The sequence below is a fragment of the Nelusetta ayraudi genome, unplaced genomic scaffold, assembly GCF_046127955.1.
Source record: "Nelusetta ayraudi isolate G7.1 ecotype Tasmania unplaced genomic scaffold, CSIRO-AGI_Nayr_v1 ptg000034l, whole genome shotgun sequence".
Taxonomy (NCBI): Eukaryota; Metazoa; Chordata; class Actinopteri; order Tetraodontiformes; family Monacanthidae; genus Nelusetta; species Nelusetta ayraudi.
Window position 1 is genome coordinate 2,239,305 of NW_027466084.1, and position 16,283 is coordinate 2,255,587.

Sequence of the window (16,283 nt, forward strand, 5' to 3'; positions counted from 1 at the left end):
ACCGGGTCCGGGGGCGGGGCTACACGATCATCCCCTACCCCACCACCACCACGCCCCCGCCGCCCCCAGATACATTTTGAGACAATAGATGGGATTCATTTGCAAACGTTAATTTTTTAAATGTTTCATGTGAAAATAAGAAAAGAACATATTATAGGCTTAATGCTAAGTTTCTAGAGTAATTATGGCCCACTACAAGAAGGGTACTGGGCGAGCCTTGCGCTCTGCAAACTCGCCCACAATCTGCCTTATGTCAAATTTCCTGGCTGGCTCATTCTGGATGGACAGCACGGCCAGTCCACTCAGTCTGTCCTGTCCCATCGTGCTCCTCAAATAGTTTTGGATGAGTTTGAATTTGGAGAAAGAGCGCTCTGCGGTTGCCACGGTGACAGGGAGAGTCAGAATAAGATAAAGGCTGTGCAAACCTCACTGAATGTAGATGTTACTGCTGGATTGTAAACAATGAACACTTTTACCACATCCGCCACAGATTTTTGATTGTGATCCCTGAAACAGGTTCTGAAAGAAAGCAGCTGGCCAGTGAAGCTGGGGCCGATGTCCCAACTGGAGTGCTCGCTTGGTGTCACTCCTCATCCTTTGCTTGCAGAAGTATGTTGGGGTGAATTGCATCAAACATGTTCACAATTGCATTTAAGCTAGTGAATCTTTAGGACAGTTGCTGGATGATTATATCAAGACATGCATTGAAAACGTTCACCTGAAAGTTGCTCTCTGCGTCTGTATGGCGGCTGTCTTCAGAAAGTTCCTCAAAGTGACGCTGAACTTTTCTTACCCTGATTGTTTCAAACTGTGTTTGACTTCCTCATTTAGTATAGAGCAAGAGTGGCAGACTTTGTCTCCTCAAACTGTCCCCTATACTCGACCAAGCCACTGATGGTATTTTGCACTAGAGTAGATGCCTTGAGAATATCCACGCCTTTTGCTTGTGTCACAGTGGCGGTCCTGTCACCATGCCTCCAATTGATCATGCGGCATGGCTACTTGGCCAAGGGGATCCCTCTGGCTGAATGCTTTAAACGTGAATGGCCATTACCTGGGAGTGTGGGGTTCAAAGCCCGCCTGGGCCCTCTGTGCCTTGCCACACTTGCAGTAACTGTGAAACAGCATTCACGCTTTGAAATGGTCTGCATGTTGAAAAGATAGAAAGGAAAACTGGCTGAAGGCATTCTTGAGTGCACTTGCTTCATTGCACTCTTTGTTTTTCATCACTGGTCAAAGATATTTTGACAAGGGCTTTTATAATGTCTCCATATCTGTGCCTTAATGCACCAAGTGCATCATGGCGAGATGACCAGCGAGTGGGACATAAGCGTTTTAGTTTGATATTTCTGATCTCTGGCGTCATAAAATCCCTGAGCAGTGACCATGGTTTTTACACTATGACCAACAAAATTGGAGAGCGTCTCTATAGCATCAGAACTGCTTCACTCTAGGGACATTTTTAATAGAGTCATTGAGTACTAGGTTGAGATTATGAGCTGCGCAATTAACATAATGTGCGAGGGGCTCCTTCTCTGCTATTCTTGCTTGCACGCCTGAATACACAGCAGTCATATGTGCCACTCCATCATAGCCTTGTCCACGACAATTTCACAGATCTATTCAGTTTTTCTCTTTAAAACCAACTATTTTGTTTTCAAGCTCTGCAGCTGATGCCACTTCAGTCACGTCAAAACCCCAAAAGACTTCATTAATCTGTTTATCTGTTGCAATGTTCATGTCATTGTACTAAAAATATGTTGCTTTCTGCTACTCTTAAAAAATCTTTTGTCTTTTTTTTTAAATGGACACGCCAGGCTGCTCCACTGGAGTTCAGGATTAAAGGAGGAAAGTAGTCACATACTAGTATGGCTGCACTCAAATGCACACAAATGCAGCCAGGTTCCGTTTAAACGTATATTACAAGCCAACGAAAAGACTTTAGTTCATCATTCTAGACAGTTAATCCAACTTGTTAATTCTAAAACGAGTTTGACAAGTCTTAACCACAGTTTCTCCAAAACAACGCTGCTTTTACTGCAATACGCCCGGCGCACATGGACGACACTGCTTCAAATGAAAATGGCAACAAAAGAGAGACAATCTGGTGTCGTATTTGGTTTATTTTATCCATCTCACGCCTCGCCTTAAATCCATGTCCAGCGACAAAGTCTGGTGTCACAGGGATCAATCTGATTGTTTGCACTCGTCCTCTGTTTCTGCCGTGTTAAAAGCCTTTCCTTTATGTGCAGATAGAAAAATCCCCTCAAAGGCAATCTTTGGAGGAGAGGGGGTTGGAGCCAATTCAGTGCTCATGATTATTGTATTATTTCTATTATTAGTGATTCATCCTTTGAGATGGTGCAGCTGATATCCAAAGAACCTGGCAACCCGAGTTCTGAGAGAACACTGCGGTCGCATGCAACGTTCCCTCTAAACTGCGCGCTTGCGCAATCGCGCACTGCTTGCACATTCTCAGCGCACAAGAAAATCTCTGCAGCGCATAAAATGAAATTCAACACAAACGTATTAGGTGGCGCACCGCAACGCCTTTGGAAGGATGATTTTTTTCCTTTTCCTTCCAGCTGCACCGGCACCATATAAGTCCAAAAGACGGAGAAACTTTCCAGGCTGCAGCCGCGCGCTGACATAGATTGCGTAACAAAGCGAAGAGGTGCCACTCCGCTGTATTTCCACCGGCTTGCTGTTAACACACTGGCTTAGCTTCTCTATTCCGAGAAGACGTAACACTTCGGCTTATTTTTCAATCGATGTAATCACATGCATGCTACTGCTCATTCATTGGTAGTTGAATTGTTAGGTGTGTTTGAGAAGAAAAGAAAAAAAAAAAATTAACATATTGTTAAATATGAGGGGACAGGGGTGACGACGCTGAAGCCCTCCCCCCACAGTTTCAAACAAGAGGAAACCCTGATGGGTAGTAGAAATGCAAATAAAAACTGAGTAATGAGATATTTTACAGACAAAGAGTTACAGGAATTTACACTGTATCACAAGCTACAGCACACGTCATTGTGCAAAAATGTGAATGTTTTAATGTGAACAAAATGTTATATGTATCATTTCTTCCAGAACATGACCCTCAGCCAGGCCACAACTGAGCCTCACCCAGGCCAAAACAGGACTCTTCCTGTGGTTAAGCAGGACTCTTCCTGTGACCAAAGCAGGGCTCTCACATATAACATACTACACATCTCCTGAAAAACAAGATTTTTGTCTTTTTCATTTTAAGTGGTTCAAATCACTTATATTAAAAGTAAACTCATGAAAATTGCTGCTGTAATTTGATTCCTTTAATAAGCCATGTAACTTGCTATGATCCAAGGTTTTGAACAGGTGTGGTACTGGTGTGTGGTCTGATGTTGCTCACAGTGGTCCTCAGTGTGCTCAAGGAGCTTGTGTGTATGCCCAGACACATGAAAAATTAGAGGGAACATTGGTCGCATCCATAGTCTGTCTACATAATCTACGGCACTGTTAACACCCCCCACTCCCCCCCCCCCCCCACACACACACACACCGTTTCTCTGTTTTCCTTCAGCACAAGAGATTAAAACTACAGTAAAGAGTTTCCTAAACTAGCCACACAGTTGAAATGATTGGAATAGTAACAAATAAAACACAATTCATGTGATAACCCTGAAGACATTCCGTCTAAAACAAACGACGTGCTGGTCTCCCACGCTGGAGGTGTGTCCACGACCTCAGCCGGCGACCAGCGAGAGAGATCTTTGATATGTATTCAACCAACAGTGCTGACAACGCGTACAGTGAACGGAGAAGGTGCATTAAAAATCAAAAACCACTTCACGGACCACTTATTAGCTGATCCAGATAACAGACAGATCACAAGGAGCACAGGACAGACCACTGTGGAGACTGTCGCAACCATCTTTAGCGCCCCTAGTGGTTGAGACCACTGGTCCGTGCCAGACAGCAACTGGTCGCGACCAGTATCGTTTTGGGACAAAAAACCCAGACGACCCCAAACCTCTGCCGACGCCAGCGCCACTTTTGCAACTTTGGAAACAAACGCTACGCACTCAGTCATTTCTGCGTCTACATGAAGTGGACTGGATTGTAACAGAATGTCTAAATTGTGACATTGTGACACATGAATACCCTGTCTACAGGTAGAACATGATCAAAGCAGCATTTTGACGGTAGGAAAGCCCGATTCAACATGTACACAAAGATTCACATGTCTATACAAATTAACTAATTTCCTTAGTTGCAGTAAGGAGAACTGTGAATGCCTTACCTCACGGCAGTGGTAAAAGGGAGTGAGCAGAGGACTGAGCTGCAGTTATACGTCTGTTGTTGTGGGGCATTGTCCAATCACAAGCCGGCATTTATGACTGTCATGTTTGAATAGCCAATCGCATGTCCTACATTGCTGCTTTGATCATGTTCTGCCTGTAGGTACCCGTTGAAAAAAAACAATAAACAAAAACAGTTATGCAGTCATTGTTCTGCATTGTGTATCTTTCATGCTCAAAGCCGATCCAACGTTCTAACTCTATCCATAAACATGAAGAATGAACACAATGATTTAGAGGCTGGTAAGTATTGTTTGTCTTATACTTTTTTCAGTGCATAAAATTGTAAAATTGGAGACAGAAGAAAACAAAGTGCAATTGCCTGTGATATATTCATATTCAGTTCAAAAACCAAAATATGATACCAATTTGAAATAACAAATAAAAATTAAACCTGCAGGCAGGGTTTGCGGGACTGAGCCGAAGTGGCCGCCGCCGACGCCCGATGACCCCCGACCTCTGCCGACGACCGACAACGCCACCCCGACATCTGCCGACTCTGGAAGAGGTCTAAATAATCATAAGTCTGTGTATGCAAATGATGCAGATTTTTCACCTCCCGTTTTGTTTTGTTTTTTGTTGTTTTTTTGGATGTGGCTGACAAATGTAAATTTTAGGCCTTGATGAGACAAACACGTGGGTGTTTGAATGAGCACGGGGCTCAGTCCCGAATAAAAAATAAAATCTTTATGGGCCCCTCTCCCTACTCGGGCCCTGGGTAGTCAGGTCTACTTTCCCCCCCCACTACCACGCCCATGACTAAAGGTGCCATAGGTGCTGGACCAGCATTGAGCTGCCGTGCCAAAAGTCCTGTGTTAAGCTTGTTTATTTCATTCATAATCCAAACTCAGATTTTTTTAATGCATGAATTAAATACCATGTTCCAATACATTGTGATTGAATGCAAAATACATCTTGGTTCCAGTTTGATTCATATTTTATTGAAGATGTTAGAGCACACAATCACATAGAGTTGGAAAAATCACACAATTATTTGAAACACTTCGTACCTCATAAGTTTCAATGGCAACATCAAATCAAAGAACAATTCTCTACCCAAACTTCTCCTAAAATGTAATGCGCTGAGCTGATATAATGTACTATGCAATATATCCAAACGTTCAAGCCAGGACTACGAAGTGGAAAATACATATAGCAAATAAAGACATAGTGCATTTGGGAATCACTGATGAAGATCAAAAATAATGGTCTCGAGTGATGCTGTGAGATTCTCGGACCGTCGGTGCAATCCAAAATGGCGACACCCTGTCATTAGTAAACAAAACTTTGCTTGATTATTTTGCGAATTACATATATTTATAAAATAAAATAAAAAACGATAAAGAAGCCTGGAGGCCGAGGAGCGCTTATTTGATCTCGAAAAAATATATCTGGACGACATCTTCGACCGAAGAGTTATGGGGAAGACGAGCAAGATGCCGACGCCGACGCCAACGCCGTCTTCCAAGCGAAGCCGTCCCGAAGACTCTAATTCGTCAATTGACATATTATTGTCGATCGAACAAAGGCTCTCCAGCGTTGATGCCAGATTAAATCTAATGGAAATACTCCAAAGAATTCCAGGCGCTGCGTGAGTCGCTGGAATTCAGCCAGCAACAGGTTGTCTCCCTAGCCGCAGAAAACAAGGAGCTGCGAGGGTCGGTTAAATCTCTCACTGAGGGAATGAGCCAACTTTAGGGTATAGGTATGTATATATCTATATATAGAGATTTTCTCTTTCTTTCTCTTTAGATTAATCAGGTTATCATTTGAATAAGCCCAGTACCTGACAATTAGCTATGCAATTTCTCGGCGGGCGACTATTCAGGGAAACAGTTCATCTGCAGCCTATTTTCCTTTCTCATTTAGTATTACCTCGGGGGCATCCAACATTTTAATTATCATTATCATCATCGTAAATACCATTCACACCATCGTGATCCTACAGACAGTGAACAAGCTGCTGCTATTTCCTCATGAGATAAGTCAAATTGCTCATCCAGTACCTGGGCTTCCATGGGACAAAGAAACTTGTGCATTGAGGTGACCGAAGTTCATCCCTCCAATTTATCATAGTGATGCACAGACTTTGTGTGCACGCAAACGCCTTTTGGTTTAAAACTCTACAGATTTTGCATTTTCAATGAAGGATGAACTGACTGGTCCAGATATGCTCTGTGCATTATATTCCAGTATAGCACCCATCTTACCATCTTATCCCACAGAACTACCAATAATACACAACAATGACACAATATCAGCAATCAGTTTCAACCAGAGGGTTTTGTGTTGTTGTTGTTTTTTTTGTTTAGTTGTAAAGTAACTGAAAATCATTTAAGTTTTATTCTCATCATTTTCTACAATATCTTTCCAAGAATTAATTCAGAAATCATTCAGGTTAAAAATAAAAAAAAATGACAACAAGTAAACTGTTTTGTTTAGTCCCCCCCCCCCCCCCAACTAATGCTGTGGTGGTAATTGCAGAAGGTGGCCGCCGTCATGAAGCAGTAGAAGTGCAAGATCTGCGTTCCAAAGCTGTGGGGAAGCAGAGAAGACGTGACTGAACTGATGGTGGCAGCTGGGATGGATGTTGATTTATCGTGGCCCTCTTGCCCTCTGCACCCCTATCTGTCCTTACTATCAGGCTGCATTTGCAAAGTTTGGACTCAACATGAAAGGCGAACCACCCATTCACTTTCTTCCAGGGTTCAGTCCAGCGGGTGCAGCTGCAGTGGCACGAAGAAGATACCAGGAAAATATCACTGTTTCCATTTGCACATCAAGTCCTCACAAACACAGAGATGACCTTTAATGACCTTAAGTTAATTTACTTAATTTTCCCAAGGTAATCGGTTTCCTAAATTTATTGAAGTAAACTCAACTTATTAGAATTTACAGTGTAAACAGGCAGACAAAACAAGTCAAAAGCGTGATTACCTCTGCTGGGATCCGCTGGCTGAGCATTCACCATCTCCGTGTAGTCCACGCTGCTCTCCTCGTTGTCCACTGTGTCTGAAAAGAACACTGCAAGACATGTCCATGCAAACCCTGTATTCTTCTGTTCAATCAAAGTTTGACTGTGATGCTAAATTCACAGAACAGAAACATGCGTCTCTGTCCTATCAGTGAACTCCATCTATTCCTCAACTCTGCTGCTCGTGCCAGTGTTTTGAACGCGTGTCCCTCACTGAGACCTTCACTATGTTAGTTACAGAAACTAATCCTCACCCTATAACAAGTCAGTTGGTTCGAGTCAATGATTCAGAATGTTAAAATTGATCTATGCTTATATTTGAAGGATCTCCCAGTTCTTCCTTTTCAAAAAATATATATATATCTGGTGACCAAAACTAATTTTATTATTGCTGTTTACCCTTCATATATTTCTTTCAGTATAAGTTTACCTTATTTTATTATCAGTACATGAACCTGTTGTAAAAACGATTTCATGAAGTAATAGGAAAATAATTTTTGCAAACCAGTTTCAGGCGTTTTCTGAGTCCAACCAATGCTGCTGTCAGCGCCTGCACAGATCCACAGAATGGATAAACTGATGATGTCAGGCTTTGAACAGACTGTGGACTAATGCGGTGAAGAAAAAAATCTTGCCAGAGATTATCATCTGAGGCGACAGTGGCAAAGAAAAAGTTGGCATTTTAAATGGAAGAAACCACTGAAGAAGAAAAGACAAGTCAAAAGATCAGATCAGACCTGTGGGTGGCAGTTAGAGGGGAGAGGGAGCATTGGGTTCATTCCAACTGTTCACCGACTCATCAGTGAAGAGTCCAGTCTTTGAATGAACAGTATTGCGATCAAGTCTGTTTTTTCTTGTTTTTTTTCTGTTTTCTTTGGGAGGCCCTGAAAGCCCATCATGAAGCATCTCCACACTGCGGCTGGGATACTGTCACTGCTCCTGTGGCTGATGTCGGCAGGAGAAAGCCCATTGGTCGCTCTCCCCTCTTTGCCGTCTTGAATTCAGGCTGGAAGGCCTGGAAGAAGATAACGGGCCACGCTGAGCAGCTCGCAACAACTCTCAGCAAGAGCCACTGACTGACCGACTGGCATCACAGTGTGGTGCTAACACTACACAGTGTGAAGGTTTCGCTGCCTACAACGTTTGCATCCATGACGACCGATGAGGAAGGTTAGTGGTTCAGAGGTGGTGGAGGAGTAGAACTGAGCTACCTGTGGCCGCAATCTAAACCCCTGTGTCGCGGGTCAGAGTCACCATCAAAGAGTCATCTAGTAAAACTAAAGTCAATGTAGGCCGAGTGAGACATAACGCCACAATGGATTGAGCTTCATCAAAACAGAGTACGAGCTCCAAAAGTTCAAAAAGGAACAAATTACAAACTGGTGATTTTGCATGTGGATAAAGTCATCTTTCACAAAGCTGGAACACAAAGAAAAAGGTTTGAAAATAGTTAAACCCAAGAAGCATTGTCACTGTTTTTGTATTCAAAACATGACCAGCCAACTTAAAGTCAGGGAATACCAGCCATCTGTCCTCAATTTTCCTGGAAATCTTGGAATTATTGCATTTTATGTCCTGTAGCTCCCCATATTTGGAGCACACGTTAAGGAGCTGCTGCAAACCGGCTGAGCTTGGGCTAAGTAGAACACAATCATCTGCGTACATAAGATGGTTCACAACCGTATCACCAAACACATTACACATTTTTAACTGTTCTGATAGACTGGTCATATAAAAATGAAATAAAATAGGAGATAGGATGCTCCCTTGCCTGACTCCATTGCTGACTTGGAAAGGGCCAGATACACAATCATCCCATTTCACCTGCATTGTCTGGTGTGCATACCAATACGAAAGGATTCTTATAATGTATTTGGGAATGCCCGCTTTGCTCAATTTTTCAAATAACTTTCCATGGTTAACACGATCAAATGCCTTGGAAGCATCTAAGAAGCACATAAATACTGAGGAGTTTTTCCTTTTGTAGCCAGTCACTAGTTCCTTTAGAATATAAATACACACATCTCTACCATGCTTAAGTTTAAAACCAACCTCATTATCTGCAGAGCTAATTAATGAAGTGACTCTTTCCAGAAGGATGTGTTCAACAACTTTAGACAGAACACTAGCAAGGGCAATGTGTCGGTAATTATCTGAACTGCTCACATTCCCTGCTTTATCCTCGATGACAGGGATCAAAGAAACAAGTCAACTCCTACTGACAATTCAACGACTGTCTCTTTTACCTACAACAAGAGAGGAGATGTGAAAAGAAAAGCAGTAGGAAGCAGTGAAGAAATGTTCGGTTTTGTTTTTTGACACGAGAGGCCTGACTAGCCGGAAGAGTTTAGGTCTCTTTACCTCTCCTGGATTTGAAGTACAGTTTAAGCACCACCACAAGCGCTGACACGCTGCCCAGCGCACACACTCCTCCAATCAGGGCTTTCTTCCACAACGCCATGCGCACTGCGGAGACACAGAGACACACACAAGGACAGACGGTCAGTGGCTATAAAGTCTAAGATGTTCAGTTAAACACAGTAGCTTTCAGCAGCGTTCAAGGAGTTGATGTCACCTCCTTGCATGCACCGGAAGTCTTGGGCAGTTACTACCTGCCAATACTGTCCAATGGAAATCTGATTGTTTTTCTTTGGTTCGTCCTGTCACCTTCCAAGTTTTTCAGTGGGCCTCTCCTTCACTTTACACATATTTTTATGGATGTTTTCCCCCAGATTGATGCACAAATCCTTAATTATTAAGTTACGACGAAAGGAGACAACCTAGTGGTTAATTTATCATTTTCTCACCAGCTCTAATAATGCATGTGTGAAACTTAGTGTGATTTGGAATATTTTTGATCAAAGCTGATAAACAAAAAAAGATCTATAATAAAATGGTAATAAACAGAGGAAATACAATATCTGCCTCTAAAAATGCTTAAAAAGTTGTTTGCTCACCATGGATGTCAACAAAATCACTGTAGACGATGTTATTGGCGGGGTTGGCAGCCTCGCAGCGGTACCTGCCGCTGTGTTTCCTGGACAGGACCGGGATCTGGTAGTGTTGTGTGTTGTGGCTGTAAGAGGTGACGGCGTACACTGGATTTTCATCATCCGAGCGGTACCACTTAAAGGTGACCGGCGGAGTGCCTTCAACGCTACAGATAAGGTAGAGACGGCCTCCTTCGGTGATTTCTGCCAAGTCTGGGATGACGGTCATGGTTAGGTTGGAGAGAGGCACTGTGGGGAGGAAAGAGATCAATGATTAGTGGAGATTTTCTCTGATCAGTAGCACTGCATTTGTGTTTTTGAGGTAAATGTAACGTAACGTAACATAACGTGATGTGACGTGACGTGACGTGAAGTTACAATGTGAAAGTGCTAAACAGAAACATTTACCGGTGACCGCGTCGATGAGCCTCTCGCTGAGCTGTGGATTCTTCAGACTGTTTTTGGCCTCACACTTGTAGCTTCCTAAGTCGCTGGTGCTTTCGACAGTGAAGACGGCCTCCTCTGAGGCCAGCCGCACCGTGGTAGCCCTCACGGGGGTGTATCCCTTCACCAGGGTGTAGTTGATTGGCAGGCTGCCAGTGTGCGACCGACAAAGGATCTTTACAGGCTGACCGAGGATCGCCGGGCCGACCACCGAGATCTCTGGGATGGAGACGGGAACTGGAGAGAGGAGAGGCAGAGACACCCAACTGATTGGAGCAAAACAAGCAGCGAAACGTAGCCGTACATGATTTGTGAAGGCATTCAGTCCTAGGCCATCACTTCAGGTAGAAACGGCAACAGGAGATCTGCATTTGTGTTTGTGAGGTAAATTTAACATAACAATGTGAAAGTGCTGAACAGAAACATTTACCGATGACCGCGGCGATGAGCCCCTCGCTGAGCTGTGGATTCTTCAGACTGTTTTTGGCCTCACACTTGTAGCTTCCTAAGTCGCTGGTGCTTTCGACAGTGAAGACGGCCTCCTCTGACGCCAGCCGCACCGTGGTAGCCCTCACGGGGGTGTATCCCTTCACCAGGGTGTAGTTGATTGGCAGGCTGCCAGTGTGCGACCGACAAAAGATCTTTACAGGCTGACCGAGGATCGCCGGGCCGACCACCGAGATATCTGGGATGGAGACGGGAACTGGAGAGAGGAGAGGCAGAGACAGCCAACTGATTGGAGCAAAACAAGCAGCGAAACGTAGGCGTACATGATTTGTGAAGGCATTCAGTCCTAGGCCATCACTTCAGGTAGAAAGGGCAACAGGAGATCTGCTGTCAAAGTTATGAGGAGTTATGAGACAAACCAACAAACTCACTGACACTCTTTTCAGGGAAAAATAACACATTAATTCATCTGCACCCAAAAACACAACATACAAAGTCGACTCCTTCAAACACAAAACGTCAACACATTTTGAAATTCTTCACTGCAGGTGCAGTAGCACAAAACATCTCGAGGAGATTTGTTGCAGCAGAAGCTGACTAATGGTATGGTTGTAAAAATGGTTGTGTGCATCCAGTGCAGTAGTTTAAAGTACAGCGTATGCATGAACAAACAGTTAACACGCAAACTTCAGTCTTGGAGGGTTTAGTCAAGGTTTCAGTTTTGTTTTTTGTTTTTTTTAATGATCGATTGAAAATCAAGGAGTCACAGATGTGGCAGAATTATTTGCTTCAACTTTGCTCACAAAGTTAAGGCAAAGGTAAATCATTTATTTTGATTGCTTGAGACCACAAGTTTGAAACGTGTGCACTTGGAACAGATTCATCCATCCATCTTCTAGACCCGCTTCCTCCTGCACTCACGTTTGCTGGAGTCTGCTGGGGCCTATCCCAGCTGTCAGGGGGCAAAGGCAGGGTTGCACCCTGGACAAGTTGCCAGTTTATCGCAGGGCCACACAGAGACAACAACTATTCACACTCACCAGACAATTTAGAGTTTTAAATGCATGTTTTCACATGCGTGTTTTTGGACTGTGGGAGGAAACCAGAGAACCCAGAGACAACGCATGCAGGCACAGGGAGAACATGCACACTCCACACAGAAAGGCCCGGGATCGAACCCTTGACCTACAATACTTGCTGGGAGGCGACGGCACTAACCACTGCACAAAATAGTATCCGGTGGTGGTGGATGGATGGATGGATGTGAAAGCAATGTTAAGTACAACGTAGTGACGTTGTTAAATAAACACAACAAATTTGAACCCGGTGCATTGATTTGAATTAGAAACAGCAACTTTGAGCCAGTTTAAAATATCAGTGTATCATTAGAATAATGCACTTATGGTCGGTCTTACCTTTGGGACGCAGAGTGGAGATCTCACTGGATTTGGTGACGCCCTTGCCCTTGGCCACACAGCTGACATTGATCTCAGATTTAGGAGCCTTGCCATAGAACACCCCGTTACTTTTAGAGTAGAGGAAGTCCTGAGGTGGATCCAGACTGTACATCAGCTGGCTATCGTTGAGTCTCTCAGAGGCATAGCTGTCACTCCTACAGGTGAGCGTCACGTCGTCCTCCTGGAAGACTTCAGCTGGAGACAAGGTGAGGGTGGGCGCTGAGAACAGCTCTGTGGACAGATTTGGAATCACAGGAAATCATCAACGGGAGTGGTGTCATTGGTGAAGGACACTTTTCTATGTGGTTGTTGATCAGCAAGCTAATTTCAGTGAACACAATACACACCTGATAATATACCAAATCTGACGTGATTAGTAAAAGTTTCCTTTTACAATGATAAAGACACAGCACAGCAACTCACCGGCCACTGAAATATTCTTTGAGGTTCTTTTCTCCACACGTTTCACTACCAGTTCACATGTAAAATCTGCTGGGCCCTTGTCCAGCACCAGGAGGCTGTGGTTGACTTTGGGGAATCCTTCACTGAGATGCTCAGTTCCCTCCATCAGGTACAGGTATGCATCACTCGTGCTGGGCAGAGAGGTGTTGATGCTGCATGTGAGGGAAAGTTGGTCTCCTTCATAGATCTTTTGTGGGCCGGTAATCTCCAAAACTGGCGTGATGGCCAGCTCTAAGTAGATCAAAGTAATAAAAGGCACAACAATATTATTTTAAATGTCCTCCATCCTTTAAAAACGTACAGGTCTGAAAACACTTTTACCTTTGACTGAAACACTGACAGTGTTGCTGTTCGGTGAGATATAATATGTCTGGACTGTATGGATTCCATAGGAACAGTGAAATGTGTGGGTGCCACTGATGGTAACGTGACGCTTCCACACTGCCTGGGTGGAGTTGGTTTTCATCGTCTTAATATTTTCGGAATCCCTGTAAAAGTATAATTGTGATGCCTGCTCAGGTGCCACACAAGTGAGTGTTATCTCATCTCCTTCGGTGGCCTCAATAGGGTTGATGTGGAGAACTGGAGCTGGAGCTTCTGGAGACAAAATCAGTTAGATGGGAGTGAGACAGCACCACCTTTGGTGTCTGACAAATATGAAGGCTATAGCCACTTTCAAAATCAAAGTACTATTTATGAATACTTATTTTCTAGCTTGGCAATGAAGTCACATAAAAGTAACATTCACTTGCGATAGTTTTTTTTAAGTGCATGGGTTTGTTCTCTTTTACGTCTGTGTTTTGTCAAATCACATGATTTATTAAAAGCTATTTGAAAGAGAAAACATCTATTTAAAAAAAAAAAAAAAAAACGTTCACTTTCCTATATGATTTCCCCAGACCAGATTCTCGATGTGTCAATTTGTGCAATTTTTTTTTTTTTTTTTACAGACTAAGCACTGAGTCAAAGTGCAATCAGTTTTTCAGTTTCAATTCAGCACAAAATGCAGGTGTACTTTGTCACAAAGAAGAATTTGTAATGACATTCATAGCTGAGACTTTGCTAAATAAAGTCCCAAGTACCAAGAACAACCGCAAGAGTCACTGTGGCAGGTCATAGTCAAGACCTGCAGTAGTAGTAGTAGCCTCATTATTTTCCAGCCTGAACTGTGTCCTTGCTGGCGATCACACTCACGTGAACTTTCAGTCCTCATGCAAACACACCTGTCACCGTGAGCTCATGGTTGGAAGAGGTCTCCTCTTTGTCCTCAAATTTAACCTCACAGCTGTAGCGCCCTGAGTTGTCCACTTTGAGATTGGTCAGTGGGCACAGCAGGTCATTGGAGCTGCTCATGGTCTGGGTGCAAACCACGTCTTCACTCTTGTAGATGGTGAACTGAACCACCTCTTGCTTACTGAGCACAGCCTGACAGCGCAGGGTCACATTGGTGTCCCAGGCAACCTCATTGCTGGGTTCAATGGACAGAGTGACCTTTTTTATATAGGTTTCTGGGGAGGAAACAAAGACCAAAATATTTAGATTTTCCGGGAATCAACAACACAATTTTAGCTAAAAGCTAAAGAGTAAATAAAAACACACCAACAATTCTAAAATAAAGGTACAATGTGTTTTGGCATTTAGTGACACCTATTGGAAAGGCTGTAGACTACAAGCATTTGAATTTCCATCCTGTAAGGATCTGAAATAACTTTTAGAGGCTGCCAAAATAATAATAATAAAATTAGAAATCTTTTTTTCTAAGATAGTGCTGTTTTTTCCTGTCTGAGATTTTGAAGATAACTGGTGCAGCAGTTGTTTTGGATGCCATGTGGGGAAATGAGATCAGTTTTCCATGAAATATTGGAAAGCTCACCTCACCCAATTTCAATGAAACATTTATTTTTTCACAATGATGTGACTTTCATTAACATTAATAGGATAAGTGATTTTAATAGAATCTGTTAACAGAGGGCTTAATATTGTTTACTCAAGATCAAAAGTTTTTTTTGATGGAAAAAAACACTCGTGTCTGCTCCACTTGAGACAAGAATGAGAAAAAGATCAAGGAATGTGTGGCTACCTGTGACGATGGGACTTTAAAATCTAAGTGAACATGTTTTTTTTTTTCATTAGAAATATCTTCATTTTGGTCATTAACTGTTGTAGTTTTATTTGTAACGAGAAAGTGTCTTAAATTGGTTGAACTATCCAGGCCATTAAAACACTCCACCAATCATGTTTGAGCTTCTAATATGTCACGGCCCTGGAGGCCTGTTAGAATCACCTGCCCAACAATCACTGATTTCCCATCAATCTTCAGACTTTTAATGAACTCATTTTTTTTCAAGGATATTTTTTCCTGTTCATTTTGTTCTGTTAGAACATGTATTTGTTGTTATTCTCCAAATTGTTTATGTCTTCTTTTACCTCATAACTAATCATATTTAATTCAATCTCATTTATTTGTTTGTTTTTAATTTCTGCTTGTTCTTCAAAGCTTTTTTAATTTATTTTTAAAAATTGCCTTTTTCCTGTGTTATGAAGTTAAACAGAGGTACATGCACTACACTGTAGTAAATTATTACAATTACTATTAATCACCAATCATATAAAGTTCTCTATCAAAAAATAATACATATATGAATACACACACACACACACACACACACACACACACACACATCTATCTATCTATCTATCTATCTACATATATATATATATATATATATATATATATCTACATATATATATATATATATATATATATATATATATTTATATATATATATATATAAATATATATATATATATATATATGTATATATATATATATATATATATATATATATATATATACATATATATATGTCCCCCAAAAATCCATCCTCCACAAACACCAGACCAACAATGGATAAGACTCCACTTACTCTTCTGTGCAGCGGCCATGCTCTCTACATGGACATCTTGTAGAAGAAGTAGAAAGAACAGCAGCAAGTTAATCACACATTTTTCAAGTGCATTCCAAAGAACAAATCCAAGTTGTGAGTGGTCGGCATTCTTACAGCTGAACAGGAGCGAGGTAGTGGTGAGAAGCAGTGAGATGGCCATCGTCACTGAGGAACAAGCAGGCGGGTGGGCGGTGTTTTTTGGGGGTCAGATCAGGTGGTGG

General features: G+C 42.4%; 1 protein-coding gene across 1 annotated transcript; it reads right to left on the reverse strand.

Moving 5' to 3' along the window:
* Positions 1 to 192: 192 nt before the first annotated feature.
* On the reverse strand, positions 193 to 16,060 carry LOC142892531 (platelet endothelial cell adhesion molecule-like). Its single transcript, XM_076032743.1, has 10 exons — positions 16,042 to 16,060; positions 14,338 to 14,622; positions 13,436 to 13,711; positions 13,076 to 13,345; positions 12,611 to 12,883; positions 10,713 to 10,985; positions 10,272 to 10,553; positions 9,676 to 9,780; positions 7,278 to 7,352; positions 193 to 371 (listed from the first exon to the last, which is right to left on the reverse strand). The coding sequence occupies exons 1-10, from the start codon at positions 16,058 to 16,060 to the stop codon at positions 193 to 195; spliced, it is 2,037 nt and encodes a 678-aa protein (XP_075888858.1).
* Between the last annotated feature and the right edge of the window lie 223 nt (positions 16,061 to 16,283).